At 44.6% G+C, this 21,519-nt stretch overlaps 2 protein-coding genes across 2 annotated transcripts; both read right to left on the bottom strand.

Moving 5' to 3' along the window:
* Nucleotides 1–14,701: 14,701 nt before the first annotated feature.
* Nucleotides 14,702–16,261, bottom strand: LOC147441528 (uncharacterized). The gene is made up of 4 exons (XM_086483141.1): nt 16,170–16,261; nt 15,917–15,967; nt 15,771–15,832; nt 14,702–15,641 (listed from the first exon to the last, which is right to left on the bottom strand). The coding sequence occupies exons 1-4, from the start codon at nt 16,259–16,261 to the stop codon at nt 15,580–15,582; spliced, it is 267 nt and encodes an 88-aa protein (XP_086339267.1). The 3' UTR covers nt 14,702–15,579.
* A 42-nt stretch (nt 16,262–16,303) lies between these two features.
* On the bottom strand, nt 16,304–19,202 carry LOC147441527 (pentatricopeptide repeat-containing protein At3g09040, mitochondrial-like). The gene has a single exon (XM_086483139.1). It carries the CDS (start codon nt 19,064–19,066, stop codon nt 16,304–16,306), a length of 2,763 nt encoding a protein of 920 aa, XP_086339265.1. The 5' UTR covers nt 19,067–19,202.
* Between the last annotated feature and the right edge of the window lie 2,317 nt (nt 19,203–21,519).

Genomic DNA, 21,519 nt, shown 5'->3' with positions numbered 1-21,519 from the left:
GTTGCTTTTCAGAACGCATGTGCCGCTAGCATGTTGCCTAGCACCTTGCATAACATCTAAAAATGCTAGGGAAGAGCCCTCCTTATTGTCATCAAGTTTTTCAGAGACTCAATTTTTGGCAACAAATTTTATACATAAATTCAATTGTTTGTCAAATATGGCATCCAAAATCAACAAACTTGATGGGTCCGAATTTCATACATGACAGATCAAAGTCAAGGGATTCCTCATGCAAAAAAACCTTTGGACCATCGTCAAGTCTCTTTCAATAGATGCAACAGGGACAGCTGTTGGAGCATCGTCAAGTCTCTTTCAAACAGATGCAACGAGAACAGCTGCTGCACTCACTCGAGCTTAATCTATCGAACAATAAATGAAAGACAAGCAAGCACTTGGTATTATTTTGACTTCTCTAAAAGATGATTTTATTCATTATTTAGATGACACCACATCTTTGAGTGAAGCTCGGATAGAATTAGAAACTCTCTTTGGTACCAAAGCTAAATATTCTAAAATGAGCTTAAAGATGGAATTCTATTCTTTAACCATGCATGCTAATGACACTATTAGCTAACGGGTCAAAGAGCATCATAACTCAGCTAGTATATGTTGAAGCTCTAGTACCTAACAAAAATCTTAATACCATTTTACTCAATAGTTTACCTATTAAGTTTCATCAAATTGTGACCGTTTTGAAGGAAAAGGATTCTTTGCCTTCTTTGGATGGTACTGTGAATTCTTTGCGCAAGAAGAAGAGAAAAGAGCAACTTGTGCTACTTCTTCTATGGTTCCCATAACATATGCAATCAATGGATGTACTTCTACATCAACTTCGACAAGAACATCCACCAGTACTAGATCTTCTGCAATTTGTATGCGACAAAATCATCAAATAAAGGATTGCTTCACCAAAAATCCTTGTGTTCATTGTGGTAAAACTAACCATCCTTCCAACAGGTGTTTCAAGAAGAACAAAAGTCTAATAAACTTTGATGATTGTGACGTTGAAGTACAAATGGTCTTTATCTCGAAAGTCATGTCCTTTAGTTTTTTAGTTTCTTTATGTTGTCATAGTCAAATGTACAAGTTGAAACACGCAATTTTAATCGCGAACAGCACAACAACTACCGTTCTACAAAGAGATATTGACAAGTATAAAAGAGAACACAAGAATGCAAGCGTCAAGGAAGCCATCAAGAATATATTTCGCTTCAATCTTCCAGTGACGATTGTTAGCAATCCATCTTGGCACAGACGTTCTTTTAAGGACTTAATCAGCATGGTTGATGCATGGGTTTACCAAACATATTCATTACATTCACGACAGACGAAGTGACCGCCACGAAATGGAATGAGGTCCGCACAATTAAGAATATAGCTCAAACATTCAACTCCAAGTTCTCTTGGAAAGATTGCCCAGTTGAATGCTCATTGCTCTTCCACAATAGATTAAGACAATTCATGAATCGCTATCTTGCAGGGAAGTCAAATCCTAGGCCGCATTCATCACCACCTTGTGTGGTATAAGATCCAAAACAGGGGATCTCTCCATGCCCATGTCATTCTGTGGGTGGATGAGAACGACATCAAGCAAACAGCATCAGAGCACGTGTGTCGTGATGCATGTCACATGCACAACAACAATGGCAAGTGCAAATACGGATTCCCGTATGCTATCCAACCAAACCCCATCCAGTTCTAGATTCTCATTCCTTGAAGTAGATGTACTATCGACCAAGTTACGAAGATCGAAATGTGGTTCCTTACCATGCAACCATTCTTCTCCTTCGGGGCACTCATATGAATATCCAACACGTCACAAACTCATCAATATCATAATATCTACTCAGGTACACAATGAAGACTGAAACAATTGGAACATTAAACATACCTCCAAAGATAGCCGCAAAATTGGGCTTGGAAGGACTCGACGAGATTAAACTACAATTGGTAGTTGCTACACTTTTGATAAAGCCAATTTCTGCCACAAAAGCTGCTTTGAATTGCTTACAAATTCCAATCATAACGTTGTTTTCTACATAAATTCATCGCCTCCAGAACTTAGACAACATACCTTCTCCAAATCACACAATGTTGTGATGAACCCTGTTGATTTATATTGCGCTAGACCAAGTGCCCTTGAAAACTAACAATTTTCGAGTATCATTAAAACCACATTGTGGAAAAACGGTCATCGCTAAGTGCACATCCCACACCTTTAATGGACAACTACGGCAATGCCATCATACATTATAAAAGATTGGTCAGGTTCACCGAATACCACCTACGACACCACAATAGAGACCTTCTTCTACAACATCTTGCTGAAGTGGGAGACAAAGGAGATTCTCATTCCAGAACAGGTGTTGCCTCACAAGGAAAGGAAAGTGAAAGGCAAGTTGAAATGCCAGTATTTAGTCAAGTTCAAGAACTATTCGGCTTTGGATGCCAAGTGGATGGAGAAGGAGGACCTAGCAGATACTCCTCATATCTTAGAGCTTTAGCCTGAAGCATTTGCATTAGCACCAACTATTCCAAGAGTTACCAATTAATCAGCGGGTTGAATGTGGTGCGGTGCGGACTGCACAAGAGGGGAGTTACTCCGCTCCTTGTCGCAGGTTACCTCGATGGAATAAAGTCACTGCTTTCTTTTTGAGATTCCACGGATACTGACGCGCTGACAGTATTGCTGAATGACTTTATGCAAAGAAGTACTTTGAAAGGGAATTTCTAAGATGAATCAACCTGTGCTCTCTCATCTGTGTATTGTTTGAGTGCATGTTTGAAAGACGAAATGACTGCAACATTTTTGTCTTCTTCATATGAGGGGTGATGTGGATATAATAGTAGCGAGATTTAGTCGATCAAGACATCCGTCAGAGATTAGCACAGTCTGGGTGTGATTGCTAAATAAGTTACAATGATCATGATTCTCATCTAAGATCTCAACGGGGATATGTTGGAGTTCAAGAATCTCTCCCGATTCGTCCAATCAGTCCCAGATTCTTCAGGGACAGGTGCTAGGGAGTGAGGGCTATTTTGTAATTGTGCCCGGCCAGTGTGAGGTAGGTTTCTCTTGCCAGGTTGTACTTAGCCATGTTTAGCTCGAGATTTGGTTCAGTTCCATAGCCATGCAGGCTCCTTGTGCTATAGGGTACTCTTCCCCCTTGCAGTCTAGTGACTTCCCAGGGAGCCACTCTCTTACCCTATTTTCCCATTTATGGGATTTTATGCCAGGTCGTGGGGGGATGAGGGTTGGGTCGAACAATCACATATTTTCCCTCTACAGGGAGCAGAGGGAACGCCCTTTTGGGCGTGAAGTTCACTACCAAGGTGCGGTGCCCTCCCTTCGGCAGCCCCTTGAGGCTAGCGCCAGAGGGCAGGAGGGGAGCAGCCCAATGTTTTTGGGGCAACTTCCTCCCTTGCGTTTTTCATGTAGCCGACAGCCTCCTTAGACTGGTAGCCCTGGCATTTTTGCCTTGTGCAGTGGGCAGTAGGTTCTTTCCTTGGGTTTTCTCCTTCCCGAGGCAGATGCTTGGAGGCGCTATGATCATGCAGATGCAGAGGACCTCCATCATGGTGCAAGCATACGAGAGGAGCAGATCCATGTTTGTCATGGGGCAGCCACACCATAGGGCAGCCCCGATCCGGTTCCTTCTCCCTTCAGATCACCTTCCTGCCGAGAGGAGATCACGCCAGAGCGTCGGTTCCACATGAGGCTAGGGCAGCCCATGACGAGACCGTGACAATGGTCTTGTGTGGAGGAGCAGTTGGCAATGTCAATAGCAGTCGCAGTTGTGTATCCTTTGGGCATGTCAATAAATCATTTCAAAACAGTCCACAGTTCACAATTGATTCGACATTGGCCCGGCAGAGTTCCGTGCCTAGAGATGTTGGCCCCAAAGATTGTCGGTATTTCTTTTTGTATTAATCTGTTGCAAAAGTACAGGTGAGTGGAGGGCTCTCACTCTCAAACTCTACGTCCAGATGCTTTGAGAAGTGGGAGGCCTGCCCACTTATTTAAAGGTTTACAAGGGATTCCAAAAGCAGAGCCCCAAAAGCTGAAAATCAAAAGCCTTGCCAAATAAAGCAAAATCTCTCTGTCTCTCACAAGCTCTCTCTCTCTCTCTTGAGAGAAAATAAAGCAAACCAAAGAGCTCTCTCTCTCTCTCTCTCAAATATGCGTAGCCAAAAAGCATAACAAAAGCTGCCGTAAAAACTGCCGCAAAACACGAACGTCCGTACAGGCTGCCACATGTTAGCCATTCCGCTTTTTTCGAAGGCTACCGTACAGCCTTGCCACGTCAACATTTCAACCTCCGTACAGGGCAGCCACGTCATCACTTGCATCCGGGAGTCCTTGCCAGAGGGTCTGTGTGTGTGTACTGTGTACTGTGTGTGTACTGGCAACCACGTCAGTACATACACTTGAAACATACCCCCCTCTTGAAAGCATTGTAATCGCCCTCAATTACGCCTGTAAAACAGACAGAAGCCATAAATTGTCTTAGCAGACACTGACTGTTAGTACCGATGCACTAGAAACAGACATCTAGCACATGTACCAATCGATAGTCACATCACACGACATCACATGACATCACTTGACATCACAGGACAAATCACATTCAACATTCATTCGGATCTCAAACCACGATTTATCGGCAATGCAATTAGCAATCACATCTAGATCCACTCAAGATCTCATAGATGCCCGATTGACTAATCCCTATTGCAACCATGTCTATCGAGATTATTCAGACCGAAAATGCTGCAGTCATTTCGTCTATCAGTTCCTGCACTTAAACAAGTCAAGAACAAATCAATTTCATATTTTCCAAAATTCCATTTCATAAAGTCATACTGCAGAATACTGTCAGCTCTCAGTATCCCTGAAGCTCAAAGAGACATCAGTGACTCTGGTATTGAAAAATCGAGGCATCTGTTGACAAACGAGCAGAGTAACTTCCCTCTTGTGCAAACCCACTTCACCAGATCTCCGGCCAAGCTGAATTCGGGGTTCCATTTGGAGTAGACTATGCTAATCCAAAAGCTTCAAGATAAAGTTTCACAATCTGAGGAGTATCTGCTAGGTCCTCCTCCGTCCACTTCGCATCCAATGCAGGATAGTTCTTGAATTTAACCAAGAACCGCCTTCTCACTTTACCCTTATTCTTTCTATCCTTATGTACCCATATCTGTTCAGGAACAAGGATCTCCTCGTTTTCTTCCACTTCAGGTTGCTAATCAGGCTCCCCATCTTCGGGCACATCACCTTTAAAAGGTTTCAAGAGACTCACATGAAATGCATTGTGAATCCTCCAAGTGTCAGGCAACTTCAGTCGGAAGGAGACATCATTGATCTTTTCGGAGATCTGGAAAGGTCCATAGTATCGCATACTAAGCTTTGGAAAAAGCCTCTCCTTTCCCTTTTTTCTTTCTCAGGCGGGCCTTCTCAAAACGTAAGAGCACCCAATCATTCTCCTTCAATTTCAAATCGCGACGATGGCGATCTGCTGTCTTTTTCTGTCTTTCCTGAGATTTCTGCAAAGCCTCGCGGACCTTGGCAAAAGCCGAGTCCAAGTCGCGTGTGTACTCATCGGCTTCAAAAATCTTATCTTTCGTGCTTAGGAAGTGTAGAACCTTCGCAGCACCTTCAATAATCTCAAATGGCGCGTTCCCCGTCGAAGAGTGTATCGTGTTGTTGTAGGCAAATTCCACCAAAGGTAAATAATTTTCCCATTGAGTCTTCTGATCCGAGATGTAGGACTTCAATAAATCTAGTACCACTGAATTGGCAATCTCAGACTGCCCGTCGGTCTGCGAGTGGAAAGATGGCGAGAACTGCAACCGCATGCCAATGTTCTCTCAAATTGCCTTCCAAAACAAACTCAGGAATCTAAGGTCCCTGAAGGAGACAATCGTCTCGGGCATGCCATGTAATCTGAAGATCTGGGCCACAAACAGACTCGCTAAATGATTCGGCTTGACTATTTTCTTCACTGGAATGAAATGAGCCTGCTTGCTAAATTTGTCAATAACAGTCCAGATACCATCGTGACCACTCTGTGTACTCGGGAGATCAAAAATGAAATCCATTGCAATACTTTCCCAGGGGCGGGTGGATATGGGCAAAGGCTGTAACAATCCCTGTGCTTTATGCCTGTCAAACTTGACCTTCTGGCATACCAAGCAACTACATACAAACTCGTCCACATCCTTCTTGAGTCTCGGCCAAAAGAAAAATTGCACTACCCCATGGTTTTCCTCATCAAGCAGCCATCCCAAATGAAATATCCCGCTACTATCTCCCAATCCCGTATCCGTGTAAAATGTCTGCAAAATCCGCATCTGTGGCATACTGATCGACCATATCCTCGAAGCTTCTATGATTCATCGCGGAAATAGCCAGAACCAACGGCTTCCGAGACAAAGCATCTGCCACCAAATTCTTTTGTCCCTGTACATGGACAATCTAGAAGTGAAACTGTGACAAGATGTCCACCCACAGCATCTGCTTTTCCGATAGCTGCTTCTGTGACAAGCAGTAGTGTAAACTCTGATGGTCTGTAAAGAGAGTAAAATCTGCTCCGAGTAGGTAACGCCGCCACTGAGTAAGAGCATGGATAACCGCCAAAAGCTCTCTCATAAATCTGTGTTGTCAACTCCGGCCTTGAGAACAATCGGCTCTCGTAAGCAATGACATGGCCTTCTGGCATTAAGACCACACCCAGACTACGACCACAAGCCAGAAGTGACTTCTAATGACTTCTGCAAGTCCGACAAAGTCAAAACTGGTCCCGTAGTCAATTTCTCTTTTAATGTTTGAAAGGTAGTCACCTCTGTGGGTCCCCACAAGAAAAGGACTCCTTTCTGTGTCAAGATATGCAAAGGGGAAGCAACCTCTGCAAACTTTCTAATAAATTGCCTGTAATACGAACACAATCCCAAGAAGCTTCTTCAAATCGGGCCAATCATGGATAGTCTCTATCTTAGCCAGATCCATTTGCATTCTTGTTGCTGAAACAATGTGTCCCAAAAAGTGTATCTCTAGTAAGAAAAATTCACTTTTCTTCGCATTAATCACTAACTTGTGATCTCGTAATGCCTGAAAGACCTGAAGCAGATGTTCTCTATGTTCTGCCTCATCGTTGGAGAAAACAATGATGTCGTCAAAGAAAGTGTCAACAAATAGTCTATACTCTCAAAAAATCATGTCCATCATCCGGTTAAATGTCGCAAGAGCATTGGTTAGGCCAAAAGGCATCACCAAAAACTCAAATAACCCAAAAGTCGTCCGAAAGACTGTCTTGTAGATATCTCCCGGCGCGATTCGGATCTGATGATATCCACTTTTCAAGTCGATCATGCTAAAGCACGAGGATCCCTGAAGTTGATCAAGTATATCATCGATTCTAGGAATCGGAAATCTATTCTTGATGGTGATTTTGTTGAGAGCTCTATAATCGATGCACATTCTCCAAGATCCGTCTTTCTTCGAAACCAACAACACTGGAGAGCAGTACGGTGAAGTACTAGGCTAGACAAGATCCTTATCCAAGAGATCTTTCACTTAGTTCATAATTTCTTCGTTCTTGGCTCGGCTCACACGGTAAGGTGGCCAGTTCGGTGGTGTGCTTCCAAGTACCAGATCAATGGTATGATCTTCAAGACAAGCGGGTGGTAACTCGCATGGCAGGCCCTCTGAGAAGCAATCGGCATGAGCGTGGAGAAAATCTTGGCATTCTTTATCAAGTTCAGATATATTTGTCCTATCCTCATCATTCAACTCTTTCAAAAAGATCGAGTAAACAAACAGACTAGATTTCATTAATTTTGAAATGGCCGAAGCCGATACAATAGGGACAGACTCGCCCTTACGTTTTACATCGAGTATAATGGTTCTGCCCTTCTCTGTGGTAAAGTCGCTTTCCTCGCCCAATAGTCGACCACAGCGTTGTTCTTGTGGTTCCAGGGAATTCCCAAGAGGACATCACAACCTTCCAAAGGCATTATGTAAAAGTCCTCATGTCCCAAATACCCCTGACAATGCAACCGAAGTTTGCCAATGACAAGTGTAATGGCTATGTCCCTGTCGGGTGCCACTAGAACTGCCTCTGCTAGTGGTCCCATCCGATCGGGTGTGATCTCGAGCCGCGCCGCCAATTCCGGTGAAATGAAGTTGGCCTTGGCTCCTCCATCGAAGAAGATCAGGGCTTCTTGGTCTTTTACTTTGCCCCAAGCTTGGCAAAGTTCTGTACTCTCATCCATCGTGCTGGGGTCAGTACCCACGCAATCTGGAACCAGTCCTGTTTTCATCTTGCCTTTTTGTCCACGTTTCTCAGCTGCTCTCGAACTCTCAGGAATCTCATCGTCCTTGTCGTTCTGTTCTTTCTGTGCCTTTTTAGGGCACTTCACCGAGATATGCCCAGTTTCCCGGCATCCAAAGCACTTCCCCTCCTTGATGTAGAGAGCTCTCTCTTGAGGAGTGAGTTTGGGTCGTGCATCCTTTTCTTTCTTTTCTGGGTTGCTCTTCCTCTTTCTACTTTCATTTTTCGAAGTCTGTTCGGCCCTTTGCGTCATGATCTCATCTATGGGGTAGGTCAAACTACCTGAGTGAATGGCAAAACCCCGTTTCGCATGACTCATCAACTCCTCAATGGAAGCTGACTTTAGTTGTAAGCAGTGATCTCGGATCTTTGTAGGAAGACCCAAGGTAAACCGCTCAATCTATTCTTTGAACGAGATCTTCTTAAATGAAGAGGCGGGTAGAAAAGAGCTCCAGAATCTCTCGCAATAAGCGTCCACTGTATCCTTCTTGGTCAGCTGAAGATGGTTCCAAGCAGTTCGTATGTCGCGTTCATACTCTCGAGTAAGCCAAGAAGAAATAAAAATCCTTTTAAATTTCAGCCATTTAACTGGCGTTGTCTTGTTTAATAGAAGCGTGGACCACCAAGTTCGAGCATTCCCCTTGAAGTAAGAGGCAGCTTTTCGAATCTTGGAGTACTCTCAGTAACGCCCTCCAGAGAAAGCTATGTCAAACTGCTATATAAAAGACAAAGCCTTCGAAGCATCTCTATAACCAAAAACTGTGTCAAATTTTATTGAATGTCCACCTTCCTTAAACTCTCTAACTTTCTTGCTTTTATCTTCCAAAAATTCATACTGGTTGGCTTTATAAAAATTCTCCTTCTTTGCGTAAAAGCTGTTGTCATCAGAGTCCGAACTATCTGAAGACGAGTCCTTTGTAGAACTGTCAACCACCGGGCGAGATTAAGGCTTCTTTGCCTTTTTCTTGCCCTTTACAAAACTTTGCTTTTTGCTTCGCTTTTTGCCTTTTCTGTCTTCTTCGCTCGAGTCAGAGGAGCTAGAAGGACTATCACAAGAAGAAGAAGAAGAACTGGGTTACTCCTTCAAATCGAACACGCTTCTTCTGTTTTCTTGCCGACTCAAATGTAGACTGACGACCCAAATAACCGGGGAAGTCAGTGCCTTTCTTCTACTTTTTGTCGTTCTTTTTAACTTTGTTCTGCGCGTCAAAAAGCTGAGCAATTCGTGCATCAACCACCTCTTCTAATTCTTGCTCTGTGTACATCCTTGGAGTAGGAGGTTTCTTCAGGGCCGGTTTGAGGGGTGCTTCTGTGGTCTGTCGAAGGAGGTCCGGCACATCTTTGTTGCATCGTCCATCAATCGTCGACGCTCCATCTCTTCGATCTCTGCCTGAGTAGGCCGAGGCAGGCCGTACTCCTCGCGAGAATCTTTGTTGTGATCTCTTCCCACATCTCCGGATGCAAAGGAAGTCGACTGATCTTTATTTGAAGCCATAAGTGCCGTGTAAAAGGGATCGGATTTCCCGTAGAAGAGAAATCGGCCGTGCTCTGATACCACTGTGACAGACTTGGACACTCCAAGTCGAGAATCTACCGTGACACCACAATAAATCACTTCAAAACAGTTCACAGTTCCCAGTTGATTCGACACTGGCCCGGCAGAGTTCCGTGCCTAGAGATGTTGGCCCCCGAGACTGGCGCCCCTTTCGATATTTCTTTTTGTATTAATCTGTTGCAAAAGTACAGGTGAGTGGGAGGCTCTTACTCTCAGACTCTCCGTGCAGATGCTCTGAGAAGTGGGAGGTATGCCCACTTATTTAAAGGTTTACAAGGGATGCCAAAAGCAGAGCCCCAAAAGCTGAAATTCAAAAGCCTTGCCAAATAAAGCAAAAGCTCTCTGTCTCTCACAAGCTCTCTCTCTCTCTCTCTCTCTCTCTCTCTCTCTCAACAATAAAGCAAAGCAAAAGAGCTCTCTCTCTCTCTCAAATTTGCGTAGCCAAAAAGCATAACAAAAGCTGCTGTAAAAACTGCTGCAATTTTTGCCGTAAAACACGGACGTCCATACAACCTGCCACGCGTCAACCATTCCGCTTTTTCCAGGGGCTGCCGTACAGCCTTGCCACTTCAGCATTTCAGCCTCTGTACAGGGCAGCCGCGTCATCACTTGCAGCCGAGAGTCCTTGCCAAAGGGTGTGTGTGTGTACTGGGCAGCCACGTCATGGAGTTGTGACATGCGCCTTGTTCATGTGTTTGGCATTGCAGGTGTTCTAGATCGGAGTCGAGGTACTCACCAGATCACAAGCCAGTTCTTGTCTTCGTTGCATCTTTCGTTGCCACCTTTGACATGATAGTGATATGAATGTTCAGTGATTGTCGTCTTAGTGCAAGTGCTAGATATATGTGGTCTAGTATTTCGGTAGTCAGTGTCTGCTAAACTAGTTCTTGTCCAATGTTTTGCAGGTGTAATCGAGGTAATTACATTTCTTTGAAGCGGGGGGTATGTCACAAAGTGAGGACATGGCATGGCCTAAAGGATAAAGGCCGGACATAAAAGGGCCAACCCTAGTGAAAGAAGCAGTTGAAGAAGTTATCCAACTTATGGAACCTCGCAAAGTGGCTTAAATTAATATAATAAGTTGTTCCAACTTATGGTACTCCGGCCAAAGGGCCTAATACTTATGAAAATAAAGCAAGGACCCAAATAATACTTATTTTCATAAGTATGAAGGGCCTAATACTTATGAAAATAAAGCAAGGACCCAAAAATTACGAAGATCATGCTACCGTGGCAGGCTATATGGACAGCCCCGGATTTGCGGCGCGACTGGCAATGATAGTAGGTGAGGTGGCAACGTTTACGGACATCCCTTGGGGTGCTAGATTTTGAGGTAAGATGCTTTTAGAAGTGAAGCTTTTCATGTAACAACTTTTCACTTTAAAAGTGTGTCAGGGTCTCCTCTGCGGGCAGATTAGCTTGGGACCACTGCAAAGAGAGACGACCCCCGGCCCTTGTACTCGTGCAAGAGTAATAATAAAGAAATACCAAGAAGGGACGCCAGTCTTTGGGGCCAATATCTCTAAGCGTGGAACTCCTCCGTGCCGTGTTGTCTCTTTCTCTCAGTTTTGTTCAATTCTTTCACTTTCTCTCGCGTGTGTTGCTCTAGATCTTTGGCTTGGAGTGTCGAAGTCTATTACAGGAAGAGTCGGGCATATGCACCACCTACGCTCTGATACCATGTCAAAGTGGAGCGGAAGAAGGAATAAAATGAAAGAAAAGAAATGTAATATCAACGTCTTCAAAAGGCCAAAATGACCTATGAGACCAAAAGGTTACATGTGGTAAATCTAATACCAGGTCTGGGTACAAAAAGTACAAGAATTGAAAACAAAATAGTGGGTAGGGTGGGGTGAAAGCTGATACAAGGGGAATACAAAGGGTGAGTTGATACAATGGAGCTCTCTGACAGTCGAGGCATCATATACATATACATCAGTATCCAAAAGGCTATATAGATTCAATGTCCTCCAAGGTAGGCACTCTGTCAGGACGGCTCCTATGGCGCACCAGTATGGTATGGATCCTGTGTCGCAGTCTGCATCGATGGTGAGAGTGCCCCCTCATCCATGGGCGACGGGACCGCCCCAACTCTATCGCCCGATCAAGCAGTATGCCTCTGGTGCCTCGAGTGTTGTTATGTTGTTGGGGCTTCTCGGACTCCTCTATCTGTGACTAAAAGAAACCTGTAATCTTTCGCTGTTGCTGGATCTCTCTCATTGTACCCCTCTTCAAGAGGTCCTCTCTGTGTTTGCGAATCTCCATTAAGTATAATTCGAGGCATCTCTGATCCTGGTATCTCATGACTCTAGAAAGTGGCCCAAAACCCTCTCTGAACAGACAGTGAAAGCGGCCTCGTATCTCATAGTATATTGGGCAATGACATATGTAATGTAGCTCTGTCTCTGGCTCTATCTGGCACACCTGACAAATCCTGGACTCAGCGGGTACTCCTCTAAATCTATAGGTCTCGATCTCTAGCTGATGTGAGGATGTGCGTATCTGACCAATAGCACATCATATCCTGTGGGATACATGAGTGTCCATGTATCCTGGTCTCATCACAAAACCATCCTCCTTGAGTTGGAGAAGATGCTCTCTATAGAAAGTCATCTTCGTACCTAGCTCATGTGTAGGTTGTATCCATGTCCTCTTTGTATCCAGCTGAATCAAGTCCTGTCTAATGAGCCTGGTAATCTCTACCCTAGTCAGAGAGATGGAGGGTGCATCCAGAGAGTATTGAAATGGGGGTAACCGATCCATACTAAAGCCATGTAACTGAAACCAAGATGCCATCTCTGCATATTAACATGATTTATCTCCCTGCAATGCCAGTTGTCGCGAAGACTCTAGTGCTAATCGAGCATGTCTGTTTGTAGGGAGAGCCCAAGTGCTATGCATAAATGAAACTTATCGAGTGAGCCCCTCCACTAGCAATGGAGGAGCAGCGAGCTCTGCCCTAATAATGTTGTGGTACTGAGGCCTTGGCCCTAATCATCCGGGAAATCATAGACACCTAGGGCTTCATGATGATCAACTGAGGGGCCCTATATCTCCACTCCGTACAGCGTGGCCGAAGTGACCAAAGAAGAGCCAAAGCTTTGTCCGAGGTTCATGGAACTGAACCTGCGAACATATCCTCTCAAGTCTCCCCAATGCTGCAAAGGCTCTGGTCAATCGCGTATCTGCTGCACGCCTCAGGGAAAATACTGGACCACTGAAAACCGCCCCAAGATAAGTGTATGCATACTCCATAGTCTCTCGACCATATGTAAAAGTGGGGGCGGACCTCCTTACCCACTGCGCCGTGGTGTTAAACACCATTACCTTGGTCTTACCAAGGAGAAGAAGAGAGACAAAGACACACAGAGAGATTGCGAGAAAGGGGCTGGCAGCATAGACCACAAAGGTGCATCCCCACGAGGTGGCGCCACAAATACAGCATAAACCTGAGGGGGCGCCTGGCTGCCTAAATACCTGCAAGAAGCAGGGCAGCCAGCCTCAAATTAGCCCCCATGACCTCGTAATGAAATAAATCAGGAATTGCCCAAGAGAGGGGCCTCTCTAGACCAGATCAGGTCCAGCCGGCCACAATCGGCCAGGCCAAGACCACTAGAAGCCTACAATGTGTAATGCATGGGTGGCCAGCCTGGGTGCACACTAGCCGATACAAGCATGCCCTAACCCTAGATGCCACAGCGGAGTGGTGTAGCTCTAACAGCCACACTCTCTCTCCGCCATCTCTCTCTAGTGTTTCTCTCTCTTCTCCTCTCTTTCACGTGTTCCCTTGTCTCCATGCCTTCTGCTACACTTCAAGGTTGCATCCGTACAACGTACGGATATGATCCGTACAATACAGCCGTACAGTACGGATCCGTACATATGGATAGCGTTCAGTACGAATGTGTTTTTTTTTTAAATAAAAAAATTGTGCATTGTGCGGTTTGTAGTACTTATTAGAGTCAGGACTTCATACTTTTGTCTTGGATTATCATTATATACTTTTTTTACATGCTCTTAGTTGTGAGACTATGACATCACACATCCGACATTGTTTCGCTGTAGACATTGATCAGCTCAGTGTCTTCATTGTTCGGTTAGAGTCATGGACTCTAGTCTTTATTTGAAGCCTTGGTGAATGCATAGGTAAATGCATGAAGTACTCTCAGTTTTAGGCTTTGTGACAAAAAGGACGATTTTTTATGTAACTAAAACTCAATCCATTCTATACTACGTACCTTACGTACCGAATTTGTACCGAACACTACCTACCTAGCTACCTTGCTACACCTTGACATGATATCAGAGCCTAGGCCTAGGCTTGACGACACCTAGTGGATCCGGAGCACAAAGAGGGGCTGATCTGGGCTATGTTTTTCAGCCAGCCGCAGGCCAAGTTCCGGCTGCGTTTTTGGATGCCACCAACTACCTGATACCTTGGGTCATGGCCTTTCCGTCTCACTTATAAGTGTGTGTCTAGCATGCCCTTTTCGAAGGAGGAGCTGGCTAATGTGCTTTAGGCTCTGCTTCCAGTTTTGTCCAATGGAGGATGGCCGCACACCCGATTTTTATAGAATTATCTGACGCCTTGCATCATGGCCTTTGCCAAATCCTATGTTATGGACAAGGTGCCATGCCTCATCATTTGACAGAGCCTAGAGAGTCTTAACTATCAAAAATTATAAAGCACAATGTCTCCAAACTAATACAACTTCCACTCAGCAGGTCCACTACATGCTCACAGAAAACTCTTTAAAGTAACGATTGCGCTTCTCAAAAAAAATGTTCCAATCACAATTCTCAATGACATCAAGACTCAACAAATACTTTCATCAAGCTCTTGCAAAAAGTACACAAATACCTGTTAAGTCACATTATCTAGCATCTGCATATTGCATGTTCTAATCAGGTAATGATACCACATCACATTACATCTTAAGCTATGACTGTGTTAGTCAGTCATCTAAGACGTATCTACACTGAAGTGAGTTGGTAAGGTTAAACACTGCTTTCTCCTTCAAGGTTCCCATTACCTGTTGAGGCCTCTTGAAGGATAACATACCTAACTTGTGAAAAGAACAAAGATACAGGCGTCCCGTGTTACTATGGAATTGACCCTTAGTCGAGCGAGGCGTCCACGTTTACCGAGGAAAAGACCCAGACACCCCCATTCCCACCAGATCAGGACTATTCTTGAGCACCATATGAGAAGGATTCCATAGCATATCAACCACATACAAGTACATCTGCTAAGGAGGGTGACACAACATTGAGAGAGCAGATTTCTGTAATATCTTGCATAATTTGGAGTATTCCTTAGATGTATGAATGTATTCCTTAGATAGACAGTCATTAGACTTTACCTTTAGGGTTTTATTTTTAATATAAGAAGGGAGAGAAAACTATCATTGGATGCAACTGTTGTGGTGTCATGGCCACATTGGCCTTTAAAATGTTACATAAACTTTCTTTCTTTCTTTCTTTCTATGATCATATCCAGGATCAATCATATGTTGATTGATCACACCATTGATACCTAGGTTCGTCAGAAACTAAACAGCAGTTAGGAGGCACCAACAAGAAAATATCAAACCATAGGCTCTTATTACAATCATTTGCAACACAAAAGCCTCATAGTAATAAAGAAGCACCTTGCAAAAGCTGGAGGCAGAGCTAGATACCATCCAACGGCACCTACAATGCAATTGCTCTTCGGGTCCGTACTGAGTTGGAACATCCATTTCCACTCTGGCTACCTGTATTAGAGCATGCAGACAATAGAAAAAACATATATTGACACATTGAGAGAGAGTTTTTAAGTAGGCACTTGATTTCAAAGAACGAGAACAAAGTACATTTTCATGGAAACTGTCCTACATCATTACCTGGAAATTCGTGTTTCTCCTTCCACTCTCCAAGGGTCATTCTAAGCAGAAAAAAGGACCACCTGCACTGTAAAACAATTCCATGAGCTAGAAAATAAATATTTGGAAGCAAAGAAAAAAATACTTAGCAAACAGAGAAAACTTACCCAATGAAGGATTTTTTATGCTGACTATTTGCTTCCCTGTTTTTGAGTGATCTGTGGCTTAAGTATAGCAGCTACTTTAAAGTGTTCTCTATAATGCTGCCATGCAATCAGTTCCAAGTTGGCATGAGCATTATGCATACATAAGGTCAATTAGCCAGATACGATAATCAAGCCTGGCCAAGTCCTCACAATGCAGACATCACTAAACTGCACCAATAAAGCATTCAGGACCACTGTGTTGAGGAAATACCACCTGTTCAGACCTTTCTCCCACACTATAATTGCGTGCATACCCCAACTTTTCAATCTCAAGACCTCCACCTTCTCGACTTCCCGCTGATGCATGCCCACATTTGTATATTATAGCATATGTATGGCAAAACTTATTTAATCAAAGCTTGTGGCATTCTTAAAAGCTTCTACACCGACCTCCACATTTCCCCAGCTCCTACAAGCACCTAAAACAGTGTGCCACATCTCAAAATTGGAAGAAAGTGGCACTTTCTTGATGACTGCTGCAGCCTCGCACAATTGGCCTGCACGGACAAGGAGATCCACGACACAGCTGCAGTGCTCAAGCATGGGATCAAGGCCATGTTCATTGCTCATGGTTTCAAAGAATGTCCGACTCTTACTGAGAAGACCAGTACGACTACATGCATTCAGGACAATAAGAAAGGTGACTGGATCTGGGTTTAGATTTTCTCTTAGCATTCTGTCATAGATTGAAAACACATTTTCACTTTGACCAATCTGTACATAACCCGCAATCAATGCATTCCATGACATTACACCTCTAGCAGGAAGCCTATCAAACACTTGCTGTGCTATGTGAAGTGAACCACATCTAGCATACATGTCAACCAATGTGCTGCTCACATTAGGATCACTTTCCAATAGACCCTTTCTCTCAATCTCAGCATGCAATTCTTGGCCTCTATCTATGGCTCCTATGCTTCCACAAGCTTTCAGAGCACATACTAACGTCACTGCATTTGGGAAGACACCTTCAGACTGCATCTTATCCAAACAGATGAGTGCTTCTTCACCATCCCCACTGTCAGAATAACCTGAAATCATCGCAGTCCATGAGATGACATCACGAACCGGAAGATTGTCAAACACCTTTCTTGCTTTACCAAACAAGCAACACTTGGCATACATATCCACCAATGTATTGCCAATTGCAAGGTCTTTTTGCAAAAGCCCTTTTCTTGCAACTTCTACATGTATTTTGTGACCCATATCTGCGGCTTTGACAAGACCACAAACCTTCAGAATGCAGACATATGTAGTAGCATCTAGAGGAATTGCCTTAAGTTGCAATTTTTGATAAATCTTCAGAGCTTCCTCACCATAACCATGTTCAGCATACCCTATCATTAATGTATTCCAACAGGCTACCTCTTGAAAACGAAGCTCATCAAAGACTTGCTGCGCTTTAGCAAGCAAGCCACATTTAGCATACATATTGACCAAGGCACTGCCAACTAAAGGGTTCCCTTCCAGTAAATGCAACCTTTCTATGTGCGCATGTACTTCTTGTCCCCCACCTGTAGCTCCTGCACTGGAACAAACTTTTAAAAGAGAAACAAGTATGAAAGCATCTGGAGGGATACCTTCTGACTGCATTGCACGGAAAGCTTTTAGTGCTTCGCCAACATACTCGTACTCTGCATAACCTGCTATCAGCATGTTCCAAGAAACACAGTCTCTAGCTGGAAGTTTGTCGAACACTTCATGTGCTTTCTTAAAAGAACCACACTCAGCATACATACCAACCAGGCTGTTTCCCAATACCATGTCCCTCTCAAACAGTCCTTTTCTTGCAACCTCTGCATGTAGTTCAATGCCTTTGCCTATGGCCCCTCTCCATCCGCATGCTTTTAAGATGCAAGCATATGTGGCAGAATCTAGACAAACAGCCTCTGATTGCATCTGCTCAAAGTGCTCAAACGCTTCCTCACCATGCTCATGTTCTGCGTATCCTCCAATCAATGCATTCCATGAGAATATGTCACGAACAGGCAGCCTATCAAAGACTTCTTGGGCTTTTGAAAGGAAGCCACATTTCGCATACATGTCAACTAAAGCACTGCCAGCAGCCATACCACTTTGTGAGATTTCCTGTCTTTCAATCTCAGCATGTATTTCCTGCCCCTTATCAATAGCTCCTAAACTACTGCATGCTTTCAAGCAACAGACACAAAGAGGAGTATCAAGAACGAAACCTTCACCTTGCATCTTGTCAAGACACCTAAGTGCTTCCTTGTGAAGCCCACAATCAACATAACCTGCAATCAAAGCATTCCATAAGACTGTATCTCGGGCTGGGAGGTTGTCAAAAATCTCTTGTGCTTCCAGAGGAAAGCCACACTTGGCATAAAAGTCAACCAAGGCACTGCCCACAAAATTGTTCCTTTCTAATCCTTTGTTCTTGATATCAGCATGTATTTCTTGGCCTTTACTTGCAGCTCTCATGCTACTGCAAGCCCTCAAGCTGCAGACATATGTGAAAGCATCAGGATAGACACCCTCTGACTGCATTTGCTCGAAATATTTTAGTGCTTTCTCACAATGTCCATAGTCAGCATACCCTGCGATGAGAGCAGTCCACGACACAACATCTCGTACTGGCAGCTTCTTGAGCACAAAGCTTGCTTCTGCAAGGAAACCACATTTAGCATACATATCTACCAGAGCACTGTTGACCATAAGACTGCTACCAATGAAATCAAGCTTTGTGATCTCTCCATGGAGTTCAAGGCCCTCTTCTATGGCCCCTACTGTACAACAAGCTTTCAAGCTGCACAGGAATGTCACAGCATTGGGGAAGACACCCTCAAGTTGCATTTGTTCATACAACCCCAGTGCTTCTTCACACCGTCCACTATTGGCATGCCCTGTGATTAATGCATTCCAGGAGACTGTATCTCGAGTTTGAAGTCTATCAAAAACTTGCTTTGCCTTTGCAAGCGAACCACACTTGGCATACATATCAACTAAAGCACTTCCGACAAAGGCGTTTTGCTCTAATAGACCCCTTCTCTCAATCTCCGAGTGTATCATAGCGGCTCTTTTTAAATCCTTCAGCTTTGCCGAAGCCTTCAGCAAGGCGATTATTGAATGCCCATCGAGTTTATCTTGCATTGTCTCATAAGTGTGAGCTAATCTCACACATGGCCCATTTTCATCTATCAAAAGTTAAATAGCATACCAAGGTTTCCATTACCATGGAAGTCTAACAGTGGGTTCAGACTATTCAGAGGAAGGGACCTTCTTCAAAGGTGGACCAAGAGTCACAAACTATGTTATCAGAACGAAGAGGGCACCTGCCAGCTATGCCCATCTCGCATGTTGATTCACGCACCAAAAGGCTGATAGCTGCTCCAGCCAACCCAACCCGCCCACAAGTTGCTTCATCTGCATATTTTGCGAGGTAATTTGTGACAAATTACATGCTAATCACTAAAAAACGGATCTCAATAGTAAAAAAGGAATAAAGATAAGAAAATCTTGAACAATCCAACCAAAATAGATACAAGGGTATTTTGGGAACTTTTGAAATTTGAGGGGTATTTTGGGAATTTCCACAAATTAGTGTCACCTTTGAAGTTTGAGGTTTGCCCCGACCCCATCGCCGTGTGAAAAGACACATCCCTAAAATTTCACTCCTTGAGGCTTTGGTTTCTGAAGTCTCAATGCTCACTTCTCTCGAGTGAGGAGTCGCACATGCCGTCGTCCAACTTGCTGCCGCTGCTATGACCTCAGACCTGTCGACCGTCGAGTGCATCAGCGGCGTTGTCAACCTGCTATGGTCTGAGTCTCCGACCTACGTGAGCTCAGAGCTGCATGGCAGCGGTGTCATTGTCCACTGTGTCCGACCTGCGTGGGTTCTCTGTCCAGGCAGTGATACAAGAAGTCTCGGCACTCCCCTGAGATGTGGGCAGGGAAGCGGGGAGGCTGGCCCCAAGTTCCTCACGATTTCTATAGGTATCTGTATATTACAGCTCTTAAAACTGTGATGTTGCTTCATGATCATGAGTTCAGTCCCGCGCCTCGCGATTTTTGCCTCGACTCTGGAGCTGTCTACTCGTGCTGCTTCACGCTTGAGTCTTGACAGAGAGCAGCTCACGCAAGCCGCGGCCTTCGATCATCGTGAGTGAGTCAAAAATTAGAAAAAAATTTTAAAAGCAATTGCCAGGCATATTGCCAGACTCCCAAAGCTCACTACTTCCTAATGGGTCATGAGCACTAAAGGGCACGGGAAATTTTTGAAGCTCAAGCGCTCCGATCCACGGCAGCGAAGTCAAGACACGGTGATCGAGATGTGCGCAACCGTAGGATACCGGGGTAAACTAGGATACGAAAAGGTAAACTTAGACAAGCAGGGGGGGTTGTTCGAGTTTATTTATCATTATTTGGTTTGCCCATATGTCAACTTCCCCGTTGTGGGTGTAGCGGTTAGAGCATTGACCTCTCATGGTGGTGGCGCGGGTTCGAGTCTCTAAGCTTGCAATCGGCGCCCATTTTTTTCCGCCATCCATCCGCCTCGAGATTCCCCCTTTGGACCCCCACCGCGGATCCCATCTCTTTTCTCCCGTGCCCTTTAGTGCTGAGACTAATGGGTCTACTACTCAATCTATTAATTAATTAGAATAGCAGATTCCCTCTCCCACTTTAGACAAAGTAAAGCTTGTATTTTTTGCTCTAGTTCCTGCGCATCAATCCTCCCTTGCTTCTCTGCGGACTCTCAGACAAGAGGATGTGCTCTCCTCTCAAGCGGGTAGCCCTATCAAGCCCCCCATCCAACTTATGTACCCATCTCTTATCTACAGTGAGCCTCTCTCGACTCTGCGCCCTGTGCTCACCTGCATAGAGATAGAGAGAGAGAGAGAGAGAGCCTTCCATTCACCTCTACTGTTCCTGTACCTGCCTCCGCCTCATGCTCGGTATTCACTGTCCCTGTTTGGACTGCAGAGCTCGCTATGCCCGCTGAGCACCCAATGCTTTTATCACCACCATACAGGCCTACCCTCACTCACGTCCGTCGCCACACACACACGCATGCAGACAGAGACACCTTCCAGCCATGTCCACCGTCGACTTGCAGATCTCCTTCTCTCTCTCTCTCTCTCTATGCGTCACCGCCCTCGCCTCTGACAACGAGCACACACGCACGCGTCGGATATTTCCCACGACCTCAAAATTCTCTTCTCCTTCTTCTCTCTCTCTCTCTCTCTCTCTCTCTCTCTCTCCACCACGTGCCCCCCACCCCTCTTTTCCCTCAAACCTTCAAGAGCATCTATTCAAATTCCCTTTAATTCACCCAAAAAAAGTCGTTTTGGGGACCTACTGGCATTGATGAAATTAAAATCAATTGTTGTAGGATTCTATGGAATCTTCACCTTGCTTCCCTCCGCCCTCATTGTGTGCTCGTCTCTCCCCTCTTTGAATGGCTTGCCTCCCCCCTCCTTGCACAGCTCTGTTGCACGCCCCTGATGATGTTTTGCTTTGCTTCGCGCATGCGTGCGCACACAGACGTTCTTCACCCCCTATAATACCAACCACCGTGAATTCTCGCAATGATTGCATCTAATCTA

Source organism: Adiantum capillus-veneris, chromosome 15, assembly GCF_014529385.1.
Source record: "Adiantum capillus-veneris isolate H3 chromosome 15, ASM1452938v2, whole genome shotgun sequence".
Classification (NCBI taxonomy): Eukaryota; Viridiplantae; Streptophyta; class Polypodiopsida; order Polypodiales; family Pteridaceae; genus Adiantum; species Adiantum capillus-veneris.
This window is presented reverse-complemented; position numbering and strand designations above follow the sequence as displayed.

Excerpts from the sequence above, each read along its gene's own strand:
- LOC147441527 (XM_086483139.1), bottom strand. The coding sequence starts at position 19,066 with ATGCAAGATAAACTCGATGGGCATTCAATAATCGCCTTGCTGAAGGCT.
- LOC147441528 (XM_086483141.1), bottom strand. The coding sequence starts at position 16,261 with ATGCATCAGCGGGAAGTCGAGAAGGTGGAGGTCTTGAGATTGAAAAGT. Across the intron at positions 15,968-16,169 it reads TGGGAGAAAGGTCTGAACAG|ATCACTCAAAAACAGGGAAG; the intron begins GTGGTATTTCCT and ends CTTAAGCCACAG. Across the intron at positions 15,833-15,916 it reads CATAAAAAATCCTTCATTGG|GTGGTCCTTTTTTCTGCTTA; the intron begins GTAAGTTTTCTC and ends TTTACAGTGCAG.